The sequence below is a fragment of the Heloderma suspectum genome, chromosome 1, assembly GCF_057233095.1.
Source record: "Heloderma suspectum isolate Gila_16-S chromosome 1, 16-S_ref, whole genome shotgun sequence".
NCBI lineage: Eukaryota > Metazoa > Chordata > Lepidosauria > Squamata > Helodermatidae > Heloderma > Heloderma suspectum.
Genome location: NC_139458.1, coordinates 436,812,074 through 436,829,790, shown reverse-complemented (window position 1 = coordinate 436,829,790; position 17,717 = coordinate 436,812,074). Strand labels below are relative to the sequence as shown.

At 50.5% G+C, this 17,717-nt stretch overlaps 1 protein-coding gene across 3 annotated transcripts in view; it reads right to left on the bottom strand.

Annotated features, from left to right (window-relative positions):
• ZNF395 (zinc finger protein 395) overlaps positions 1–17,717 on the bottom strand; it is a 41,118-nt gene that overhangs the window by 11,988 nt on the left and 11,413 nt on the right. For all 3 annotated transcript variants that reach the window (XM_084829473.1, XM_084829471.1, XM_084829472.1), the window contains exons 2-8: positions 14,006–14,252; positions 9,853–10,154; positions 9,045–9,157; positions 7,295–7,521; positions 6,888–6,988; positions 1,811–2,081; positions 136–228 (exon numbers count right to left, since the gene is read on the bottom strand). In XM_084829473.1, the coding sequence (XP_084685599.1) occupies positions 136–228; positions 1,811–2,081; positions 6,888–6,988; positions 7,295–7,521; positions 9,045–9,157; positions 9,853–10,154; positions 14,006–14,242 (1,344 nt within the window). In that variant the 5' untranslated portion in view covers positions 14,243–14,252. The remainder of the gene's footprint in view (positions 1–135; positions 229–1,810; positions 2,082–6,887; positions 6,989–7,294; positions 7,522–9,044; positions 9,158–9,852; positions 10,155–14,005; positions 14,253–17,717) is intronic.

The following is a 17,717-nucleotide window of genomic DNA, read 5'->3' as shown; positions in this document are numbered from 1 at the left end:
GTGACCTTCATCACCCCAACAAAACATGCACATTGGTTGTCCCTCACCACCACCCGGCCCCATAATGCAGACTTGAAGCAGCCTTCCGTGCTGGCCAAGATTCCCTCCTGTGGTTAACGGGGCCACCAGACTCACCGGCGAGAGGGTGGGGATGGTGGAGGTGGCAGCCGCCCAACTGATGCTGGTGAATATGTGTGGCGATACAGGGATCTGAATGGACGGCAAAGCCTGGGGGGAGAAAAAACGATTGCATTAAGTAGTTAAGAGCATTTCCACAGCCACTATCTAAGGGCGCAATCCTACGCATGTTTAGACAGAAGAAAGTCCTACAACTCCCAGCATTCCCCAGCCAGCTGTGCTGGGGAATGCTGGGAGTTGTAGGACTTTCTTCTGTTTAAATATGCATAGGATTGCACCCTAAGTTGCATAATGAATGTACGAGACCTGGCCTTTCCAATACTTTGCATTTTGATTTCTCCCCCACCCCGACCCCATAGAAGAACGTAAGCAACTGGAGGAGAAAGAGGTATGAAAGTATAGGACAGATCAGGCGTGCAGAACCTCAGGTCCGGGGGCCATCTGAGTTGACCAGTTGACCACGCCCTCTCCTCTTGGCCACACACCCTTTCCTCAACCACACACAGTCCCCCCTCCCCCGATTCTAAAAGGCTGAAATGCCTCTCCGCAGGCCGAGTTCCGGACAGTAAGAGCTTTCAGCTAAAACAGGCTGGTATTTTCTGGCCACACCCCTTCCGCTCCACCCACCACAGGAACACGGCCCCTGAAAAGTTCTCCAAAATGGAACTCGGCCCAAGGGCTGAAAGAGGTTCAACGGCCTGGGGTAGTTGGTCATATTCATCCAGCTTATTTATTGGAAAGCCTGCCTAATCGTAGCCCGCCTTGTTTTTATTACTCTAGGTGGTGTACAAAACAGCAATCCAGAAATGTATTTATTTATCACATTTCTATACTTCCCAATAGCCGAGGCTCTCTGGGCAGTTTGCAACAAGTAAAACCATAAAACACCACATGACAAACACAACACAAAAGTTTTAAGAGTTTAGAAGTGCCACATAAAACCAAAATAAAACCCAGCAGCAGTTACAGACCAGGGAAAGCCTGTGTGAAAAGGTGCCTTTTCAGGAGGCGTTTAAAAGATGTCACATTTTCTGCCTCCCAGATTGCACAAGGGAGGGTTGCCCAGAGGGCCGGTGCTGCTACAGAGAAGCCCGCCATCAGGGTCCTTCATGGCGACATGCTGTTCATTTTGGAATGACCAGCAGGATCTCCTCTGGTGATCTTAAATGTCGCCTGGGCACATATATATAAGGGAAAGTGGTCTGCTAGGTATCCTAGCACTCATAAGAACATCAGAAGAGCCCTGCTGGGTCAGACCAACGGTCCATCTAGTCCAGCACTCTGTTCACACAGTGGACAATCAGCTGCCCATGGAAGCCCACAAGCAGGACACGAGTGCAACAGCACCCTCAAGCCCATGTTCCCCAGCAACTGGTGTATGTAGGGTCACTGCCTCTGGCCCTGGAGGGAGCACATAGCCATCAGGACTAGCAGCCATGGGTAGCCTTCTCTGCCAGGGATCCATCCAACCCCCTTTTAAAGCCATCCACATGGGTGGCCATCACAGCATTCTGTGGTAGCCATCACTCAGCGATCACCAGGGCATCAGACGGTGGCTGCCCTGCTTATTGTGGCGACAGTTTCCATATCCCGGCTACGGAAAGATGCCAAACAACCCAGGTGGCTTCCAAAGGGTGTCAAATATTTGGGGGGCTGACGGGCACCATCCTACCTGGTAGGCATGGTCGGCCTGGATGTGCCAGAAAGAACTGGGGGCAGACTGGCTGAGGGCACTGCTGGGCAGGTGAGGCTCAAAGGGGGTCACTTGATCCAGAACGAGGGCCTCCGGCTGGGATGGAACCTGCTGGATGAGGATGGGCGAGGAGGCCGCGGTGGGACTGGACATTGTTGCCAGAGGCTCCGGGGGCGCCTCCTCCTTTACTTGCACTTCCGTGTAATAGAAGTCCTCCTCCCTCTTCCGCTGGTCAGAGTTGGCACCATCCCTACAGGGGTGAAGAAAGGAGTGGAGAGGGGATAAACAAAGCCAGCCAAGTGGATCATACCAGGTCAACGTTTTCACATCTGGTACATAGGTTTGGGCGGGGGGTGGCGGCGGGGGTTGGATTTAAATTAGAGGCACACTTCATCCTGTCTCAGGGGTTGTAGAACCTCAGGCCCAGGGTACCAATCCAGTTCCCCAGATGGCCATGCCCCCTTCCCTCGTCCCCACCCCTTCCCCCTCCTGATGACTCATTGTTGATGTTGTTCAGTCGTGTCTGACTCTTCGTGACCCCATGGACCATAGCACACCAGGCCTTCCTGTCCTCCGCTCTCTCCCGGAGCGTGCTCAAGTTCATACTCACTGCATTGGTGATGCTATCTAGCCATCTCATCCTCTGCCGTCCCCTTCTCCTTTTGCCTTCAATCTTTCCCAGCATCAGGGTCTTTTCCAGAGAGTTTTCTCTTTGCATTAGGTGGCCAAAATATTTGAGCTTCAGCTTCAGTATCTGTCCTTCCAATGAGCAGTCAGGGTTGATTTCCTTTAGGATGGACTGATTTGACCTCCTTGCAGTCCAGAGGACTCGTAAGAGTCTTCTCCGGCACCACAGTTCGAAAGCATCAATTCTTCGGCGCTCAGCCTTCCTTAGTCCAGCTCCCACAGCCATATGTTACTACCGGGAAAACCACAGCTTTGATTATACGGACCTTTGTCGGCAAGGTGATATCTTTGCTTCTTACTATGCTGTCTAGGTTTGCCATAGCTTTCCTCCCAAGGAGCAAGCGTCTTTTAAAAATTTAATGGCTACAGTCACCGTCTGCGGTGATCTTGGAGCCCAAGAAAGTAAAACCTGTCACTCCTTCCATTGCTTCCCCTTCTATATGCCAGGAAATGATGGGGCCAGATGCCATGATCTTAGTTTTTTTAATGTTGAGTTTCAAACCAGCTTTTGCACTCTCCACTTTCACCCTCAGCAAGAGGCTCTTTAGATCCTCTTCGCTTTCTGCCATTAGGGTGGTATCGTCTGCATATCGGAGGTTGTTGATAATTCTCCCAGCAATCTTAATTCCGACCTCTGATTCATCCAACCCGGCATTTCGCATGATTTACTCAGCATATAAGTTAAATAAGCAGGGCGACAATATGCAGCCTTGTACTCCTTTCCCAATTTGGAACAAATCGGTTGTTCCATGTCTGGTTCTGACTGTTGCTTCTTGACCCTCGTACAGGTTTCTCAGGAGACAGGTAAGGTGGTCTGGTACTCCCATCTCTTTAAGAATTTGCCAGTTTGTTGTGATCCACACAATCAAAGGCTTTAGCGTAGTCAATGAAGCAGAAATAGACATTTTTCTGGAATTCTCTTGCTTTCTCCATGATCCAGCGAATGTTGGCGATTTGATCTCTAGTTCCTCTGCCTCTTTGAAACCCAGCTTGTACTTCCGGTAGTTCTCGGTTCACATACTGCTGAAGCCTGGCTTGTAGGATTTTGAGCATAACCTTACTGGCATGTGAAATGAGCGCAATTGTATGGTAGTTTGAACACTCTTTGGCATTGCCCTTCTTTGGAACTGTAATGTAAACTGACCTTTTCCAGTCTTGTGGCCACTGCTGAGTGTTCCAAATTTGTTGGCACATTGAGTGCAGCACTTTAACAGCATCATCTTTTAGGACCTTAAATAGCTCAGCTGGAAGACTGTCATCTCCGCTAGCTTTGTTGTTAGTAATGCTTCCTAAGGCCCACTTGACTTCACTGTCTAGGATGTCTGGCTCAAGTTCAATGACCGCACTAATATGGCTATCAAGGACATTAAGATCTTTCCTGTATAGTTCTTCTGTGTATTCTTTCCACCTCTTCTTAATCTCATCTGCTTCTGTTAGGTCCCATTTCTTTTTCTTTGGGATGGATTGAGTTGCTGCCTACTGAACAATGTTACGGACCTCCGTCCATAGTTCCTCAGGCACTCTGTCTATCAGGTCTAATCCCTGAAATCTATTCCTCACCTCCACCGTATATTCATAAGGGATATGACTGAAGTCATACCTGAATGGTTTAGTGGTTTTCCCTATGTTCTTCAATTTAAGCTGAAAATTTGCAAGAAGTAGCTCATGATCTGAGCCACAGTCAGCTCCAGGTCTTGTTTTGACTGACTGTATAGAGCTTCTCCATCTTTGGCTGCAAAGGATATAATCAATCTGATTTCGATATTGACCATCTGGTGATGTCCATGTGTAGAAACGCCTCTTGTGCTGTTGGAAAAGAGTGTTTGCTATGATCAGCGTGTTCTCTTGGCAAAACTCTATTAGCCTTTGTCCTGCTTCATTTTGTACACCAAGGCCATGCTTGCCTGTTATCCCGGTGATTTCTTGACTTCCTACTTTGGCATTCCAATCCCCTATGATGAAGAGGACATCTCTTTTTGGTGTTAGTTCTAGAAGGTGTTGTACGTCTTCACAGAACCCATCAACCTCAGCTTCTTCGGCCTCGGTGGTTGGGGCATAGACTGGAATTACTGTGATGTAGAATGGTTTGCCTTGGATTCATACTGAGATCATTCTGTCGTTTTTGAGATTGTACCCCAGTACTGCTTTTCCCACCCTTTTGTTGACTATGAGTGCTACTCCATTTCTTCTAAGGGATTCTTGCCCACAGTAGTAGATATGATGGTCACCTGAATTAAATTCGTCCATGCTTGTCCATTTGAGTTCGCTGATTCCCAAGATGTCGATGTTCAGTCTTGCCATCTCGTGTTTGACCACCTCCAGCTTGCCTTGATTCACTGATCTGACATTCCAGGTTCCTAAACAATATTGTTCTTTACAGCATCGGACTTTCTTTTCACCACCAGACACATCCACAGCTGAGTGTCCTTTCGGCTTTGGCCCAGCCGCTTCACTCTTTCTGGCGCTACTTGGAAATTCCCTCTGCTCTTCCCCAGTAGCATATTGGACACCTTCCGACCTGAGGGGCTCATCTTCCAGCGTCATCTCTTTTAGCCTTGTGATACGTTCCATGGGGTTTTCTTGGCAAGAATACTGGAGTGGGTTGCCATTTCCTTCTCCAGTGGACCACATTTTGTCAGAACTCTCTGCCATGACCTGTCCGTCTTGGGTGGTCCTGCACGGCATAGCTTATGGCTTCACTGAGTTATGCAAGCCCCTTCGCCACAACAAGGCAGTGATCGATGAAGGGGGATGACTCTTTAGTGGTCTCCAAACTTCTGAATGTTTTTTTCCCCATTCTAAGAGGTTGAAATATCTCCCCTGAGGTTCAGTTCCTGGCAGGAAGCACTTTAAGCTAATATATGCTGGTATCGTTGCGTACTTTGGGCCTCTGCCCCGTTTTGTCTTTGGCCCCGTCCACCCCTGGGACACAGCCCCTGAGAACTTCTCTGAGACAGAATGTGGCGCTCAGGTTGATGGAGGCTCAACCCCCCTGCTCTGCCCCCCCTCCGCTCGCCAGTGGCTTCAGTGGCTGAGCTGTTATGATACTGCAGATGATTCGCAAGCAATCCAGCTGGTGGGGAGGAAGGGTCAGTCATGGAACGTTGTGCGGGGGCCTGAAGACCCAGCCCTGTGTTTGTTGGGGAGGGGTGCTGCGTCAGGAGGGAAAGAGAGTCAGGGGGTGGTTTGCACAGTCACCATGGGTTAAACAAGCTGTGGCACATGGCGAGCACCATTTGCCTAATCACCCACCCGGGCGCAGCTTGTCAGGTCATCCGAACCCGGGCGGCACAGCTTGCTGGAGGGGGAAACCACCCTCAAATAACTCAACCACAGCCCACCATGGCTTGTTTAACCCGCGGTGATGGTGTGATCCAGGTCAAAGGAGCTGAAGACCAGGGAAAGCAAGGCATCAAAAGAGGGCAGAGGGACAGAGGCAGCGGTCGGCTGAGCCCTGAGGCGCACACGGGCGAGCAACCCGCCAAGTCATCGGCTGCACACGTCCAGACGGTCGAAACGCAGACCGGCGCTCTGGCACAGGAGAAGAAATCCGTCCTCCCCCCCAGAAGGCCCCTGAGACACACAGACCAGCTGCCTTGCAGTCAGACCGCCGAGGCTGCCTTCAGCCAGCTTCCAGGTCAGAGATGTGGGCGCTAAACCAAACACGTGGGGCCAATTCCAAATAAACGCCCCTGTGCACCAGATAGGGAGGTTTGGCACCTGGGGGTGGTGGGGGTGAAGGGGGGCCTATTTCCTTCCAGGGAAGGGGAGCCTAAGAGAATACCGAAATGCCCGCTATGACTTCACAGAACACGATCCTGAGCGTGTGGGGGGAAAGTGAGGCATTCCTCATCGCCTACACGCAGCAAGCCTCGCGGCCGGAGGCTAAGGCCTGGCCTAGCAAGTCACCTGGTGGGGTCGCTGCTGTGGATGTTCCAGCCTCAAGAGTTCTCGTCAGGCTCATAAAGGAATGGGGATGCACAATGTCGGCCGCTGTGATTGGCAGGCAGTACAGAGCCTCTGGATTGACCAGAGCCACTATTAGTACTGGGAGTCTGGCCTTTGGCCTGTCAACAGAGACAGGGGACCTCTGCTTGCTGCACTCTGAGTTCCAACTCAAGTCCTGGTCCCGACTCGCGTCCCAACTCAAGCCTCCAGCAGCCATGGACAACGCGGGCCATGGGTTGGGAGACCACAGCCGCACCCCACCTCTGAAGTCAAGCACCACTAGCTACACCCCCAGCCTGGCCCTGACTTCCATGAACTGTACCTGAATCCCATCCTGCCTGCAAAATCACTTCAGTAGGCAATCTCCCGCCATTTTGTTTTTGTTCACACAGACGCAGCTTACTGGAATTTGAGGACTTACCCCAGGTGCTGGGTCTTCACGTGCCTCTTGATCCCAACAATGGAGCGAAGGACTTTGCCGCAGCTGGGCCACAAACACTTGTACATCACCTTGACCGAATTCTAGGAGAAACGCAGATCTGGGTCATTTGGTGGACAAAGCCACGCTAGCCAAACATCCCATGGTTGGGGCCCTGAACAAAGCTATGGTCCAGTTCGCACGTAATGACAAGCCAGAGCACGGCTTCGGTATGGGTTGCCCTTGGATTATGGGTCGTTGCTGAGTTGTCATTACATGCACGCCCTGCACTGTGGTTTAGCTATGGGTTGTTAACCATGAACAACTCAGGCAGAGGACCCCTGGTTTGTTGCAGGGCGCAGCTTCAGTAGAACAGTCCCCTGCCTGCCCCATCGCCATGCCTTGCATACCTTCCTCTTCCGCGGGGCGGGCTCCTCAAAGAGAAAAGGGTCCGAGTCTGTCTCAAAGCCGTCATCAGCCCGGGGCGAGCTGAAGGCCTCGTTTGAGTACTTGGGGCTGGCCTCTGAGTGGGGGGGAGAAGGGGTGGAGATGCCACTCCAGTGGCCGCTGGTGGTGCTGCTCCCGCCGTCCGACATATCACCACTCTCCTTCCACCCGTCGCATGCCGCTTGGGATGCTGAGGAACACGAGAGGGTAGACATGAACCCCTCCGCCGCTAGGCTCCCAGCCAGACACACACCCGAACTACTCCAGCGCTCCTTCTCTTTTGGCTTTGGAGGACTCTGGGGAAACACTCATGAAAGCCCGCAGGGAGCGCTGAATGAAATGGGGTGGCCTGGCAAGTGCAGAGGGCACTCTGTGCATGAACTGCACAGGACTGAGAGCCAGTGTGGTGTAGCGACTCCAGCAGCCTTCCCCAACCTGGTGCCCTCTGGATATGTTGGACTACAACTTCCAACCTACCTCACAGGGTTGCTGTGAGGATAAAATTGAGGAGGACCACCACATAAGCTGCCTTGGCTTCCTTGCAAAAGGAAAAAAGGCAGGATATAAATGTACTGGTACTACTACTGATGATGATGATGATATAGAAAAAGCAGACCAACAGCTCCAAACCATGGTTTGATTCTTGTACATTTCGAAGTCCAAAACAATAGTTTGGGTTCTAGAATAAGACTGGCACAAACCATAGTTCAGTGTGATGTCTGAATGGAGCACCTGCACTGAATTCTTGCAGGATACAAAGTTCTACACCCATCAAAGCTGCAGTCCTATGGGGCTTCCTATCGGGTCCGGTATATACCCTCACTTAACTGAGAGTAAGCCCAACTGGACTCAACAGGACTTATTTCCAAGTAGACGTGCAGAGGATCGTGCTGTAAAGTTTGCAACCCCAGGATGTCATGGAGGAGGGTGGGAGAGAAAACGACTGGAAAAGAGGTGCCCACCCCACCCGTGCCCGCCCCACCCCGCCCCAGTTCCTATGGCCTTTTCCACACCTTCACCGCCAACTCAGGCTGTGGCTGCCCATCGTTGGCTGTGAGGCTCTTGCATTTCCCACACTGCAAGAGTCCTATTTTTAGACTCACACACACAAAGGGTCCCACTTGACTCCTGGGAGGGGCCTCTAAATAAAGACACTGTCCCCGATGCTCCCATGCCTGCCGCTCCAGTAATAGGTCTGGGCATCCCGCTGGAAACAGCAGCCAAGGGTTGGGTTACGTGTCTGCTCACTCGCTCGCTCGCTCTTGGAATGCAGACGCCTTCCCCAACTCAGCCAGATGCCTTTCAAGCGGCTGCTGCATGGCGGGATGGGCTGCAGAGCTGGGGGTGGAGTGGAGCCGATTGCCACAAACAGCAAATTGAGGCCTGGTGCACAGGCAGGTCTTCCAAGGGAAACTTTTCACAGCCTCGTTCCGGGTTTGAGAGTAGGGCCAAGCTCAACATTACGAGGCAAAACCCAGGGCTCCCATCCAAACTTGGCGGGCAAAGAGGCATTTATGGAGAAGAATGGTTGCTCTGGAAAGGGGGCACAACCTCCCTCTTCCTCTCCCCCACAGCTGATCCAGCCCCCTGGAAGACCCCAGGGCCAGAAACAAGCGTGGCTGACGTTCAGGGAGAAAGGGCTGAGCGTGCTTTGCCTTGGGCAGGGCGGCAGGCTTCCAAGGGTCACTGCAGGACCTTCAATGCCAAGCTCACCTGGCATGCTCGCATCACTGTTCGGGGGGCTCTGCACCACAGGGCTGCAGGATAAACTGGTCAACACCATTGCTGCCATCATTTCATCCATATCCACAGCAGCATCTGATTTCCTGCAATGGGAGACACAGGGGGAGGAATAACAAGCTGTCCCACCAAAACAGAACCAACACACCAACATAGAATCATAGAATAGTAAGATGAAAGCAAAGTAAGGCACCAGTTCTTAAAAGTTACAAATCATAGAATCATAGAATAGTAGGGTTGGAAGGGGCCTATAAGACCACTGAGTCCAACCCCCTGCTCAATGCAGGAATCCAAGTCAGAGCATCCCTGAGAGATGGCTGCCCAGCCTCATCTTGAATGCCTCCAGTGTGGAAGAGCCCACCACCTCCCTAGGGAATGGGTTCCACTGTCATATTGCTCTAACGGTCAGGAAATGTTTCCTGATGTTCAGCCGGAATCTGGCTTCCTGTAACCTGAGCCCATTCTTCCGTGTCCTGCACTCTGGGATGATCGAGAAAAGATGCTGGCCTTCCTCTCTGGACAACCTTTCAAGTACTTGGACAGCGCTATCCTATCTCCCCTCAGTCTTCTCTTCTCGAGGCTAAACATGCCCAGTTCTTTCAGTCTCTCTTCATAGGGCTTTGTTTCCAGTCCCCTGATCATCAAAGATGATCAGGGGACTGGATTCAGGGTGATCCCCTGATCATCCCCTCAAATCATTTTGAGAATTTTAGTTTAAGCTGAAGGCACTACATAGATGTCATCAGTTGGTAAATATGATGTTGCCGTGGCCAAGACACACCTTTTTGGTACATCTATGCTCCTGGAAACTGATCTTGGAGCAGATGCCACAGCAGCCTCGGTCGCGGACGGACACTGTTCCATTGCCACAGGAGCGGTGCCATATCCCATCGTCGTGGGAGTTCCATGGTCCACCTCCAAGGTTGGGAGAGCTGATGTCTGGACATCAGCCAGCCTCACTTCCTCAGCATTCCTGCAGACGTAAAGGCCTTGCTCCTGAAGCAGCACCTTCACGTTATTGCTGATGAGGTCGTGGTGCTCCACCAGGCCAACGCTCTCTTGCCCACTGTAGAAGACCGACACCTGTACAGGGAGAGAACCGCCCTTAGCTATCCTTGCCATTTCAGTCTCCAAGTCAGGCCCCATTTTACAGCCCCAATTCCTTTTTTCATACAATGTGCCCCCGCCCCCAACTGTGCCATCCAACAAGAAATGGGCTGAAGTCACAGAAGCCAGCAGGCCTATAATGTCCATGAGCCGTAAGGACTAAACGCAACTTCCGTGTCCAGAAGCACCAACAGCCACACAACGAACGGGGGATGGGTCACGCTCTTGCTTGAATCTTAGCTGGTGGCGCCTGGCTGGCCATCATCATTGCACACGGGCTGTTCAGCTAGATGCATCATTGGCTCTGAATCTGTCACTTTCTACGGCTTGCAAAGGAGGGTTTCAAAAATGCAGCACGCATGCCCAAAGCCTAAACAGCGGGAAAGGATCAGGTTCCGTCAACGTGGGTGTTCTAGGGCAGGAGTGCGCAAACGTTTTGGCCGCGAGGGCTGATTCGGGCGGTGCCGGGGGTTCCACATGCGTGCGCGCACATGGACAAGCAAGCTTGGGGATTCCTTTGCTAGCGCTGGAAGGGGACATGCTGGAGTTTCGCTTGCGAGCGCTGGGGTTTCTGTCCTTAGCACTAGCAAAGGAAATCCCATGCCACTACCATGGCAAGTGCGGGGGGGGGGGGTTCTGGTGGGCCGCCAGAAATGGCTCAGCAGGCCACTTTTTGCACCCCCATTCTAGAAAGCCATGGTAGTTTCTCCATACTTGGACCGTTCATATCCAACACATGACGTGTGCCTTTTGTACTCTGGTTCACCCCCCAAGAGGAAAGGATATTGCAGTTGCCAGCTGAGTTCTAATTTCCCCCCTCAAAATCTTCAAAGCAGGGTCACAGAATCACAGAATCATAGAATAGTAGGGTTGGAAGGAGCCTACAAGGCCATCGAATCCAACCCCCGAAGATCAGAAGAGCTTCAGAAGAAGCAGCCCCTGAAATCCCCCTAACCCTTCTCTTCTGCAGGCCAATGAGTGTGCGGCCGAGCAAAATATACGAGGGTGTTGGGCAGCCAGGAAGGGCTGCACTCGCAGAATGGCCAACTCGTTCTCTGCTCCCCATGGAGAGGTGGCATCTGGGCTCCACGTGAACCCGGCCTCTCCTCTGCCATGACCTAATTTGAGATGGAGCCACTGACCAACTTGCCAATGTCTATTTTTATGGATGTAATTGTATCTACGCTGAGACCCGAGTTATTCGTTATTCCTGGGGCCTATTTTTAGGGGAAAGGGCGGGGATGCCGCAGTGACTGGCCCGTATCAATGGGGTGCAGGAAAGAATAGCCCCAGCACCCTTTGTGGGACTCAGAATCATTGGCATAAGCAGCATTCAGAGTGGTCCCCATGCAAAATCCACTTCTGTCTGAGCCCCCACCAAATGACATGGTTTTTGTGGTCCACTGCTTTGCACGTGGATGCCAGGATGCCATTCAACTGGGGGAAAGGAGAGCAGTGAGTCGATGAAATACTAATGCAAGAGCTGTGCCACAACAGCCCCCGCCCCACCACAACAAGATGCTATGCTGCACGCTGTATGCCAGGTGTTCAGTCAAGATGAGAGAGAGCCAGAGGGATCCGGCTAGTGGACAGAGCAGCATTCCCCAACCTGGTTCCCCCTAGATGTGTGGGATGGCAATTCCCATTAACCCCAGCAAGGGATGATGGGGGTTGTAGTCCAGCACATCCAGAGGATGCCAAGTTGAGGAAGGCTGGGGTCAAGCGCTGGGTCAGGGAACGTTCCTGGGTTTAAATCCCTACTTTGCCCTGTGGCCTGCCTTGGGTCAACCCAAAACTCGCAGCCTGATCTACCTCACAGGATTGTTGGGAAGATAACATGGGGGTTGAAGGGGGAGGCACAGATGGCCCTCCAAGCTCCACGGAGGAAGGGCAGGATACAAATGAGATCAATAGATTCAGAGGCCCACGACGCTTGGAAATACAAGCCACCCACTTCCATGAGCAAGCTACAGCTATGTGGCTGCAGGGGAGTGCCTGCCAAAAAGAGGCGAGAGCTACTGCGAGAGGCAAAACGCTGTCCGTGTTTCGGCAGGAGCTCAGTCCATATTTCTACTGGGGTTTGCTTGCTGGCTGGGGCCTTTCTGGTTTGGGCTTTTGCAGTTTGGCCTTGGGTGTCATTCTTATCCAACAAGCCTTTGGACTTTGCTGAATCTGCCCCCCAAAACTGAAATCTGGGCCTGCACCCTCAAGACAGTGGCCCACCTAAGGCCAACATTGCAGATATTTAGAAGGGGGGAGGGAGGAGGCCATTTCCAATTGGCCCCCTTTCGGGAGGTATTTTTTTATTTTGTACAGCTCGCAAATATGCGTAGTCATTGCGTATTCTGAGTTTACAGATTAGTGGTTCTGAATGGATTTTTTTTGCAGACCGTTGGCTCCAACAAAACCAACCTTCCCCCACCTGGTGCCCTCCAGATGTGTTGGACTGCAAGTCCCATCAACCCCCAGCCAGGATGGCCATTCACAGGCTGAGGAAGGCTGAACTGAAGACTCTGCCACAGAATGATCTTGCCAGGACAGTCCAGTGTAGGGCTGTTTGAATCCTTTGCACATCCTGTTCCTCCCCAATGCCACCCAACCTCAGGCCCTTTTGCCGTCACAGCCCAAGCACCTCCTTGATTTCACACTCTAACTTTTTCTTTGCCAGCCAGTTCTGGCAAACGAATCATGAAACTCGCTCCCAATGAAGAGAAGCAAGAATACACCACACATTTAGAGCGGCAGCTCTTCTCAGCATTGTGTGTCAGAGACTGCACAGCAAATCAAAAGCTGAGATTTCAACACTCCAATTTTTAAGACCAATATTTTACTATGCACTTTGCTTGAACATTTTAGTAAGCTTTTCTTAGTAGATTCAAAGTGCTGGTAGTAACATCCAAAGCCCTAAAGGGCTTGGGGCCAGGTTATCTGAAGGATCACCTCCTCCCATATGTGCCTGCCCAGACCTTAATATCATGCTCAGCGGTCCTTCTCCAGGAGCCCCTGCCAAAGGAAGTGAGGTGGGTGGCTACCAGGAAGAGGGCCTTTTCTGCTGTAGCACCCTGGCTGAGGAATGAGCTTCCTAGAGAGGTTCACCTGGCACCTATGTTGTGCTCCTTTTGGCACAAGGTGAACACCTTTTTATTTTCCCAGCATTTTAGCATTCTAGTCTTTTAGCTTTGCTGTTTTAAATCTGTATTTTAAATCTCTGTATTGCTGCTAGGTTTAATTCTGGTTGTACTTTTATATGTAGTTTTAAGCTTTCATATTTTATATTGTTTTAAGCTGTACCCTGTGGTTTTCATATCTGTGAACTGCCCAGAAAGCTTTGGCTATTGGGCGGTATAGAAATGAAATAAATATAAATAAATAAATAAATAAATTTCTTTGGCAGCTTAGAGAGAACGGATAATGATCTTGCTCTTCCGCCTGTACATAAGCTTTTCCTGTGATGCATTCATTCACTTGATATTCCGGGAGACAAACTGTAAATCCTCATGCCATGTGCCATCAGGGACTGAATAAATGTACATGTAGCTTCATGTCATTAAATGCAAACACCAGAAGTTATTACCTGGCTTTTACTAGATTACTGGCTGGCTGGGGAATACTGGGAGTTGTAGGTCTTTTCTTCCTGCTTGAACATGCATACGATTGCATGCTAGACCTCTTATCGTGCCATTTTGTGCTTCTACCTATGTCTCTTCATTCATTGTTGTACTATAATGTATTGTATGTATAATGTTACGCACACTGCCATGGGATCTCTTGTAGATAAAGGGTAGCATATACGTTTTAATAGTACTAAAAATAGTAAGGTTCAATACCTTTTGGCCTGGTTGTAGTGCCGGCCAGTTTTGGTTCTGATTGCCAGAGTCTTCCACATGCTCCTTGAAGTGGCCGTCCCCAAATGAAGCAAGGAGAGGGGGCGATTTGCCATGCTCTGGCTGCAGGGGATGGACCTGGGCCGTCATAAGCACCCCGTCCCCCAGCAAGGGGGGAGCAGAAATGCGAGCGCCCAGCAAGGACCGTTTCCCCAGCCTTCTGGACAGCACACTCGCCATCTTGGACACACTGCAAAAAAAGAGAAAAAAGGGAAACGGTGTTAGTTCTTGGACAATGGGCAACAGACACCATAAACCACCATACACTAGGCAGACGTGTCCTGCTGGTTTCCTGGCTATTGCACACCTTTGCCCCCCATTCTAAAAAGTTGAAATCCCTCTCCTAAGGCATAGTTTCTGCCAGTAACAGCTTTAAGCTACACTATGCTGGGACTTTTGGTGTTCTTGGCCCCACCCATTTTTGCCTTTGGCCCCGCCCACCCCGGTCCCCGAGAGCTTCTCCAAAAGTGCAAACAGTCCTCGGGCTGAAAGAGGTTCAACATCCCTGCTCTACTCCATAACCACTGGATGCAAACTGCTGGCAAGCAAAAGTCAAATAAAATACAGGTGAAAAAAACAGACTATCTGAAGAGACCTAAGAAAATAAATTTGCTGAGCCCCTCAAACATGCAACCTTCACATCCCCCTCACAGACAAAGATGGAGCACCATCTACCAGGACACCGGCCTGCACAAACTCTACTGAAATGGACGCAAGATAATTCCCTGCAGGTTAGATCCACTTGTCTCCCACCCCATTGCCCCCCGTGGTGCCCCCAAAATGCCACCCAAGCCCCTTCACCCCTTTGGAATTTGCTTTGGAGAAGCCAAAAGATCACCATAACAAGCAGTCAGACAAGTGTCTGCAGCAGTGTCCAATTTCTAAAAATACAGCGCCTGGGATGGAGCCAGCCAAAAAGAGGCACCTTGCCACCAAGAAGCGCTACCCCCTAACCCCAGGTGCCCAGGCAGGGGGTCAGGCAATTCTCTACTCCTGGCAGGAACTGCATTCAACGCAGTTTGGCTTAGATGCAGGGCGGGAGGGGGAGGTTTTCCTTGTGCGAACCTACAGCACTGGCTTTGTGCAATGAAGGATAGGAGTGATACTCGTTTATTTTGCTTTAACCAGAGTTTAAAAAAACATGCGACAGTCTAGGAGGCCGGTAGACAAGCAAAACTGATGCCCACGCGTCCCCCCAAGGGACAGCGTTGGCAGGAAACTACGGTCGCGAAGCTGAGGGGCGGCTTTTCAGAACCGGATAAGTCACTGCTGTGTAAACAGAAGGCTGCACATCTAATTCTGCAACAATTCAGTCTGTCTAAAAAAAAAAAAAAAACTTTAAGTCTACAACCCACGGAATATATGATCTATTGGAAATCAGAGGATAATCTTAGTCCAGAGCTCACCTCTGGAATTTGCAGTAAAGCATATACCTCTGGGCATGTGCAGAGAGAGCCTGGCTGCTGTGTATCTCAGATTAAAAGGGTGGGATTTCTTTTTCTTGGTGTGCAGTTTCCAAGCTGGTGTGAGCTACAGCACTGGTTTCAGAAATTAAGCACTAAGAAGGATCAAGGCAGAGGAAGAAAGGAGATGAAATCCTGTTCACGCTACCGACTTATATTGGCTTTATGCCACTTTAATTGCCACATCCCTCTGGGGCAGCCTTCCCCAACTTGGTGTCTCCAGATGTGTTAAGACTACAACTCCCATCAGCCCCAGGCAGCATTGCTAGGCTGGAGAAGGCCGCCCTAGGGGCCAAGAACAATTATGTATTTCTTAAAAGCATTTTCAACCATTCAAGGATATCGGGCATAAAAACCAAAATATGCCACCCTACAATAAAATTCATAAAACATCACAATAAAAACAAATCAGAAGCATAAAATCAGCAGAGCAAGCTAAACAAACCAGCATGATACTTTTAAGCACCTGGGCAAAGAAGTAAGTTTTAACCGGCCACTGAAATGATAGCAGTGTCGGCACCTGTCAAACTTCAGCGAGGAGGGAATTCCAGAGATGGGATGCCACCACCAAGAAGGCCGTCTGCCTAGTCCCTACACAACGAGGTTCCTCTGGCAAAAGAACCCAGAGGACGGCCTCCTCTGAAGATCTTATGACATGGACAGGGTGGCAGAGGGTATTTAGGTCCCAAGGAATTTAGGGCTTTAAAGGACTGGTGGGAGAGAGCGAAAGAAAGGAGGTGGGGAAGCTTGCCTGACTCATTTTGAGGGGCTGGTTGCAGTGGTGCCGTCCTGGCAGGGCTTTAGAGCAGAGGGCCAGGGCCCCACTCAGCAGAATTAGCACGCGGAGCCCCCCCCACACACACACACAGCACATTTACAAATGTATTCAGTGGCAGCTGGTGGCTCTGATGCCAGTGGGGCAGTATTTCCGCTCCAGGTTTCAGTCGGAACCAGTCACAACTCTAAAGGAGCTATACAAGGTGCTCCACACATTCCATACTCCTGGATAGCTTACACCATACACCTTGGATAGGTCCTTTGGCATTCTAATCCAGAACAGATTCACTGTCCCACTGACATCAGAGCCACCAGACGCCACTGAATGTGTCTTTGGATCCTTGCTCTGCTGCTGGCTTTTTACTTTGGTTTATTTTTTACTCTAGTTTTACTCTGTTTTAAACTTTTCAATGTTTTTGTTTTATTTTATTAGACTATTGTAGTTTATGGTTTGAGGAAGAAAGGAAGAAATAAGCACCCGGAACTGGGCTCAGAAGCGGATAAGCCAAGGTGACACTTCAAGAATTGGCACAAACATTTGAGATGGATCTCGCAGACGCGCCAGAGGTCCTGCAGTTGCATCACCCACAGGAGGGAAAGATAAGAACATAAGAAGAGCTATGCTGGATCAGATGAAGAGTCCATCTAGTCCAGCATTCAGCTCACTCAGTGGCCAACCAGCTGCCCATGGGAAACCCACAAGCAGGGCAGGAGTGTGGCAGCACCCCCCCGCCCATGTTCCCCAGCAACTGGTGCCCATAGGCTCGCTGCCTCTGGTACCGGAGGTAGCACATAGCCATCGGGACTAATAGCCATTGACAGACTTCTCCAGGAATCTATCTAATCCCCCTTTATAGCCATCCAAATTAGTGGCCATCACTACGTCTTGTGGTAGCAAATTCCAAAATTTAATTGTGCGCTGTGTGCAGAAGTCTTTTATCTGCCCTGAATCTCCCACACTCAGCTTCATGGGATGACCCCGTTGGATTCTAGTATTATGAGAGAGGTAGAAAAATGTCTCCCCGTCCACTCTCTCCACACCATGCATGATTCTGTACTGTTGCCCCCATCAGGACAAAGATGGGTGCCACTTTTGTGCCAAGCAGTGGCAGACACCCAGATCAGGAAGCCGTCTCCAAAAAGTGCACAGGAGTCAGCCATTCCTGAGGCTGCACGCTTTGCCACACTCCCACTCAGACATTTTTAACTTGCAGTAAATTTTAGCCGGTTAATTGATTTTAACTGTTGTTTTATTACTGTTGCTTTGTAGTGAGACATACAATTTTCTCAGGGCCCGGAATCCTAATAGGATGGAGGATGATATATATAATGCTTTGAATAAAAGGGAAGGCTGCAATAGGGCAGGCTTCCCCAACTTGGTGCCCTCTGGCCATAGTGGCTGGGGATGATGGGAA